The sequence below is a fragment of the Bison bison genome, unplaced genomic scaffold, assembly GCF_000754665.1.
Source record: "Bison bison bison isolate TAMUID 2011002044 unplaced genomic scaffold, Bison_UMD1.0 scf7180017864368, whole genome shotgun sequence".
In the NCBI taxonomy this organism is placed as follows: Eukaryota; Metazoa; Chordata; class Mammalia; order Artiodactyla; family Bovidae; genus Bison; species Bison bison.
The window spans coordinates 1,847,913-1,855,070 of record NW_011494940.1 but is presented as its reverse complement, the minus strand read 5'-3'; the positions used below and the strand labels follow the sequence as shown (position 1 = coordinate 1,855,070).

The 7,158-nt window shown below is 44.6% G+C and overlaps 1 protein-coding gene across 1 annotated transcript in view; it reads right to left on the bottom strand.

Annotated features, from left to right (window-relative positions):
• Positions 1–7,158, bottom strand: part of ELMSAN1 (ELM2 and Myb/SANT-like domain containing 1) — a 23,288-nt gene that overhangs the window by 13,596 nt on the left and 2,534 nt on the right. Inside the window, exons 3-5 of the mRNA XM_010855849.1 lie at positions 6,978–7,154; positions 5,493–5,789; positions 8–353 (exon numbers count right to left, since the gene is read on the bottom strand). Of these exons, the coding sequence (XP_010854151.1) occupies positions 8–353; positions 5,493–5,789; positions 6,978–7,154 (820 nt within the window). The remainder of the gene's footprint in view (positions 1–7; positions 354–5,492; positions 5,790–6,977; positions 7,155–7,158) is intronic.

The window sequence follows — 7,158 nt, the reverse complement described above, 5'->3', positions numbered from 1 at the left end:
CACTCACTAGACCGGAGCAGGGTGCGATGGGCACTCTTTGGCGTGATGGGAGGAGGGGCTGGGATGCTGCTGGTCGACATGATGGCATTGAAATAGAGTCCGGAGCCTTCCCGCACGGGGCTGAGGATGGGGGGTGGTGTGTAGGGGGGCAGCTCAAAGCTCCGCTCGGATGGGTGGTCGGCGAGGCGGACAGGGGAGCGCAGGTGGCTCTGGTAGGGGGTGATGTTGGAGTAGACGGGAGGGGCGATGAAAGTGCCCGCCTTGGTGGGGATGATCAGGGGCTCAGGTCTCGGCCGCTGCTTTGGTTTCCGCACTGAAGGCTCCCCCTCCAACTTAACGTTCATGTCCTCAGGCTGGAGAAGGAAACAGAACCAAGATGGCTCAGCGCCCCGCATCCTGGGAACACTGACGTCTTGACCACTGCTTGCCAGTCTCACCTCCGGAACTCAGTCTGCCTACCACACCTTTGTGGCCAAGGCGAGCCTGAGACAGGGTGCGGGGGTCAGCGCATTGTCAAGGGCTAAATAGTAAATATTTTAGGCTTTGTGGGCCACATACACACATTCGTCGATGCACAGTCTTCAGTCTTCTCCTGACCCCACCCCTACCCCCGCTCTTTTTAAATAATCCTTTGAAAAGTGTAAAAACCAGTCTTAGGGCTGGATTTAGCACACAGGCCACAGTTGCCAACACCTGTTGTGAAGTATGCTACAGGGCAGGGAGCTACTGTGGTTTAGGGCCCAGGCACTGAGACTGGATCACTTGAACTGGGAGCTACTTCCTTTCCTTACCACTTAAAATTACTTAACTCTGTGCATTCTTGTTTTTAACATGGGGATAACAAATACCTACCCAATGGGGTAGCTAAGAGGACTAAATGAATCAATACATGGGATCATTGAGAACAGCACCTGGTACATAGTAGCTAATCAGTACTGGCTGCTATCACTACTTAAACCCCAAGCTCTACATTAGATGGAGGCCCGTATCATGTGCCAAGACCCAAGCTGGGCATGTGCCCACATAGTGAACAGGACAGCCATGTCCTTGAAGAACTTTGACTTTCATAGTCTTAGTCCTACGATCACAGGCTAGCCTACCTGTGCTGTCAAAAGTTAGCCCTCTTGGCTGACACTTCTGCCTGTTTGGTATCCCTCATGGGTCTCCACACAGAATAGAGGGCAGGGCTGTACAGGAATACAGGCCTCTCTTCCCTGCATCCCTACCCTCTCAAGAGAGAATGAAGTCCGACAGGAGTGAGCAAGCGACCTTGATCACTTCCCTGGGTGCACAGGTGAGACTGGCCACACCGACTGAGTGGGCCCAGGAACCACAGGCTTTCTGCCCCTTCCAGCAGAGGGCCCTGAGTCCCCATGAGGTCTTGGCCTTGTCTTTTAGCCATTTGCACCCTCTCTGCTGTTCCACAGACTAGGAAGAAATGACACTGTTCATTTCCCCCCTACTTAGGGATACAATATTGAGTACACAGAAAGAAAAAAAAAATGCAGTAGAGCCCAAAGCCCCCAAACTTGCTAGACAAGAAATCCAACATAAACTCAGTTAGCACTAATGTTTTGTGATTTTATAAGGAAAATGGATTTAAACTATTCTATTAATAAATTATCTGACTGCATTTTTCATATTGATTTTTTCAGTGTGATAATGATGTTATGGAAGGAAGGAAAGAAACAAAAGAATTCTTATGTATAATATGATGTACTTCAGATACAAAAACAAAGTATTTATGGTTAGAATAATGTGATGTTTGGGATTTGCTTCAAAAAAAAAAAATCCAGTGGCAGGAAGAAGTGGAAGTACAAATGAAAGAAGATTGGTTGCATCTTGAAAAATGTAAAAGAGGGTGATGGGTAGATATTAGGATTCATTATACCACTCTAATTTTTGCACATGATCCAAAAGGTCCATAAAGAGAGACAGACAGACCTCCCCAAGAGCTTGGTATAGACAGAGTCCTCAGGCAGGATATGAGAGATCCACATTCCAGGGCTAACTCTGCCACTACTTGGCTGTATGATCTTAGGTAAGCTCCCGGCCTTTTGGGGACCTATTTCCTCATCTACGAAATGGGCATGTTGAACAGTGTAGTTGCTTAGGCTCTGTCCTGCCATCCTCAGGACAAGCTGCCCAGGCCTCCAGCCTCCACCACAAGCTTTCCCCTAACCAGAGAACAAGATTCCAAAGAGCAGAGACTGTGCTGCTGATGAAAATCTTGGAGCTGTCTTTTGTGTTACAGACACTAGGCATGCAGGCCAACTCTCCAGCTGAGAATGACTAAAAAATCCAGATTCAATACAAAGCCACATTTCTGTGGGTATCAAGAGAGCGAAGGAGTTGGCAAAGAATTAAAGTGTCAAGGTCCAGGGGAAAGAGGAAAGCCAAAAAGGTAAGTCCAGCATTTGGAACTGTGTTTCCCTGAGACAGATGCTGTTATGGAAGAGACAACTGAGAGGCTGAAAAACTGAGCAGAGCTTTTAATAAATTCAAGGATCCATCAGAATAAAAACTGGAGTTTAGAGCTTGCCAAAGAAGGAGGGCCTGGTAAACCTGTAGGCTTTCAGCTTGGGACTCCAAAGGGCAACATCCTTGGAATAAAAGTGAATCAGAAATAGACTAGTTCTCAAATGGAATAATGCCTAGCTTCAAATTATCTGATTACGTTAGAGCAATCCACGATTGCTTGTGCTCTTTGCTACCTGTCAGATGCAAAGACAGATCCTCTCCAGGAGAGGAGAACATCATCCAGAGTCTTTATTTATCTCAACAGCTTTTTATATATAATGTCTTACATTCAATTAAAAATAACCATATATACAAGAGAGCAAGAAGGGGTTTAAAAACAAGAAATAGCAGATAATAGACATAGATCCACAGGGATCTCATTAATGGAGCTATCAGATATAAACTTTAAGAAAACTATGCTTGGGAATTCCCTAGTGGTTCAGTGGCTAGGACTCAGCACTTTCACTGCTGGGGCCCAGGTCAATCTCTGGTCAAGGAACTAAGATCCCATAAGCCACACAGTGCACTGCACCCCCCCCCCCCAAAAAAAGAGGAGAAAAGAAAACACATGCTTAAGTTATGCAATAGACTAAAAGGCATGGTTGAGAGTCTCATCAAAGAACTAGAAACTCTAAAAATGAACCAAATGTTGTAAAGCAATTATCCTACAATTTAAAAAAAAAAATAAAAATGAACCAAATGAAAATTCAATAACTGAAAACTAAAAACAAGAGTGCAATGAATGGGCTTAACAACATATACATATCTAAAGAGAGAATGGGTGGACTGAAACATAGGTCAGACTAAGCAAAAAAAATAACAGAAAACTTGGACACTGAATGACAGACAAAATATGGGATACAGTGAAAAATTCTAACAAAATGTGTAACTGAAGTCCCATAGGAGAGGAGAGAGAAAATGGAGCAGAAGAAACATTCAAGAAGCACTCTAAACAGGATAAATACAAAGAGAATAATATTTAGGTATTACAGCAAAACTGCTGAAAACCAATGACCAAAAAAAAAAAATCTTAAAGCAACAGGGATAAAAAGATACTTTACATCCAAAGGAGCAACAATAGGGGTTAGAGTGACTTCTCAACACTGTGACTATAATAGAAGCCTGAAAACAATGGAATGACATCTCTAAAATGCCAAAAAAACCCACCAAAAACCCACCAACACAGACTTCTCTACCCAGCAAAGTTACTTTTCAAAAATGAACATGAAATAAAAACATTTTCAGAAAATCAAAGACTAGTAAGATTTATTACTAACAGACTCACACTAAAGGAAATACTAAGGGATGTTCTTCAAACAGCATATAAATGATTTGAGATGGAAACTTGGAGATACAAGAAATAAAAAACAACAAAACAATCTACATATATGAAGAAATCTAAAATAAACATCGGAGAAGGCAATGGCAACCCACTCTAGTACTCTTGCCTGGAAAATCGCACGGATGGAGGGGCCTGGTGGGCTGCAGTCCATGGGATCACTAGGGGTCTGACATGACTGAGCGACTTCACTTTCAGTTTTCACTTTCATACATTGGAGAAGGAAATGGCAACCCACTCCAGTGTTCTTGCCTGGAGAATCCAAGGGACAGGGGAGCCTGGTGGGCTGCCGTCTATGGGGTCACACAGAGTCGGACACGACTGAATCGACTTAGCAGCAGCAAAATAAACAACTGAACAAAACAGTAATGTTATAATGTCCTGATAATGTTAAAATATATAGAGAATGAAAATTCATGTCAACAATTCTACGAGTTAGGGATTAGGGGAAAATGGAGTTAAAAGGGTTATAAGAACTCTGCATTGTCCAAGAAGAGGTAGAGCACTAACTTACATTAGATTTCAATAAGCCAAGAATGCATTCTCTAGGAAACAGAGAATTAAGCTCTAATGTCATAAGGCATTCACTGTGTAATAAGTTAACCTCTCTCCAATGCATCTAGAATGGTACTAGCTATGTTACATCCTCCAGATAATTGAGAAAATGGTCATTCAAATCCCTTTCTGTAGGGCTTAGTTCTCTCATAGAACTCCAGGTTAAAAAAAGGCTCCTACGGTAATCACTGAAGGAGTAATACATCAAGTATATAACTAATAAATTAATAAAGAGGGGAAATAGAATAACAAACTCAATCAATCCAAAGGAAAACAAAAAAGAGGCGGGGGTGGGGGTGTGGTGAGGGGGTGGGGTGTGGCTGGAGAAAGAAAATGTACCCAGCAGATTTAAACTGAAGTTTATCAGTAGTTACATTAAATGTAAACCATATCAATGCTCTAACAAAAAGGCAAGATTGTCAGAACAGATAATAACAAATCTTAATTGCATGCCACTTGAAAGATACACCTTAAGTAGAATGATATGGAAAGGCCGACAGTAAAAAGAAAAAGTACAGATCCCATTCTCCCACCCACACTAACCAAAAGAAAGTGAAGTACCTGACACAGCGAACTTCAAAAGGCAAAAAAACTACTAAAGATAAAACATTTCATGGTAGTTTCTATGCCAGTTCTAAATGAGCATGCAACAAACACTGCATCAAAATGTATAAAGCAAGTCCTGACAAAACTAAGAAACAGACAAAACCTCAATCTTCGGGGGAGGTTGCAACACACATATTTGCACTGACAGAACAAGTAAACATTTCTAGGTCCCAGCGCTCAGCACAGGGCCTGACCCATATAAGAGGCCCAATCAAAATTTGTTGATCTGAAATAAAAGACTCACACACCCTGGATTTTCCTAAACAGTCCACATTTCAAGTATAAAACTGTTTCTTTGTCCTCTCTAAGTGCCATTTGTCCAAAGGTTCCGTTTGGAAAATATAAATAATATCTCCACGGGGGCTTGAATCCCTCCTATACTGCCATGGTCTGCTTTTTCCCATATAATGTCACTATTAAGGCATCAGGAGCACTCAGGTACGGAGCTGTTTGCACGGGGCACCTCTCATACCTGAGCTGGGGCATCAGTCCCAGGGATACGGGTGGACCGCCGGCGGGTGACAATGACTGACGGCTTGTGTTCAGCAGGGTGCTGCTCGGGACCCTTTCCATCCTCATCAACACCTCCAGCTTGAGCTGCCTCAGTTGGGTCCACTGCCCGCACAGGCACAGACACTGGGATGATGAGGGGTACCATCCCGCTGTCCTCTCGTGCTCGCTTGGCTAAGGCAGGTTCAGAAAACTCCACCCCACACTTGGTAGTTGAAGCCAACACACTTTTTCTCTTCTCCTCAGAGCCACCAGCATCCTGGAGAAGGCGAGCGAGAGGAAATGAAAACGCAGATGGTTAGAAGGTAAGTCCTGATCTGCTGGTCTGGGACCCCTAGTCCCATTGGACTCAGGCTCAAACACCTAGGATGGTTCCCAATGGTCCATGGCAACGTGGCCTTTCCCTGACCACCTTTCCCCCAGCATATTCCCAAATATTCTCCATAACCTCCCTTTTGCCAAGCTCTCCCATTTTGGCCTGAAGCAGGAGTCCCCAGATGGCCATCTCAGGCCACAAATGGCTCACAGACATGTTTTGTTTGGCCTAGACAGTGAGTGGCATGTGAAATAGCATCTGCATACTTAAAACATATCTCTGAAAAGAAAATAAGCAAGGAACCTCTGGCAAAGTACGGGTGGTTTTCATTATCTATTTCCCCACTGGCAGCTGGCTGAAGTCAATGCTACAGCCTCCTATACAAAAGTCGGGCTATACATATTTTGGGGATTGAGACCTCTTGTGAAGGAAGGGGCAAACAGTGGCTTTGGAGTCAGATACTAGCTTCTATCGTACCTTTATGACCCTGGGAAATCCCAGCTGGGCTTTAGGTTCTTTAGCAATAAAATGGGGTAAATGCCAGCATCCCAGCATCCCTCCCATAAGGTTTGATGAGAAACTACTGTGATCAGGGATAAGAAACTCCGAGTACAACACAGGTGCTCAAATTCTATTCATTCTTCTTCCCTGTTTAGACTGTCTTTTCTTTCAAATCAACTTTCTTGCAAGATAATTAACGTGCAACAAATTGCACCTGTTTTTAATTATAGTTTGATGCAGTTTGATAAGTATAACCCCCTGTGTAACCATGCCCACATTCTTGTCTTTTAGCATACTGGATCTGGAAATGGTTTCACCTCCCCCTACTCCCAACAATGCAAGACCCAAATGAAGAAGGCAACCAACCGCAAGGGGCACTGCATTGCCCTGCCTGCAAGCCTGCATGTGAATAAAACCCGTCTTCCCGTCAAGTATGGATACACCTACATATCCATAGAGACTCTTTGCATGCGGGAAGTTCAAAACTCTCCGAAATAGATGGGTTCTTTCATTTCCTTCAATGAAGGAAGAACACTGACCTTGTGGACCTGGAGTCCCTTGCTCTCCCCTGGCCCTAGACACGGCTCACCCTGCCCTCTGCTGGGTCTGCCCGCAGCCCCTGCCACTCACCTTTGTGTTCTGCAGCGAGGCCAGCTCCACTGCCTTCTGGGCCAGGGTCAGCAAATTGGCCTCCTGGGATGCCCGGCGCCGCCGTCGGGTGCTCTGGATCACCCCACTCCGTAGCACCTGCCCACAGTCCCCTGTGCCCACCGCCCGCATGCCCTCCTCACCACCCATGGCGGGAGTCTCC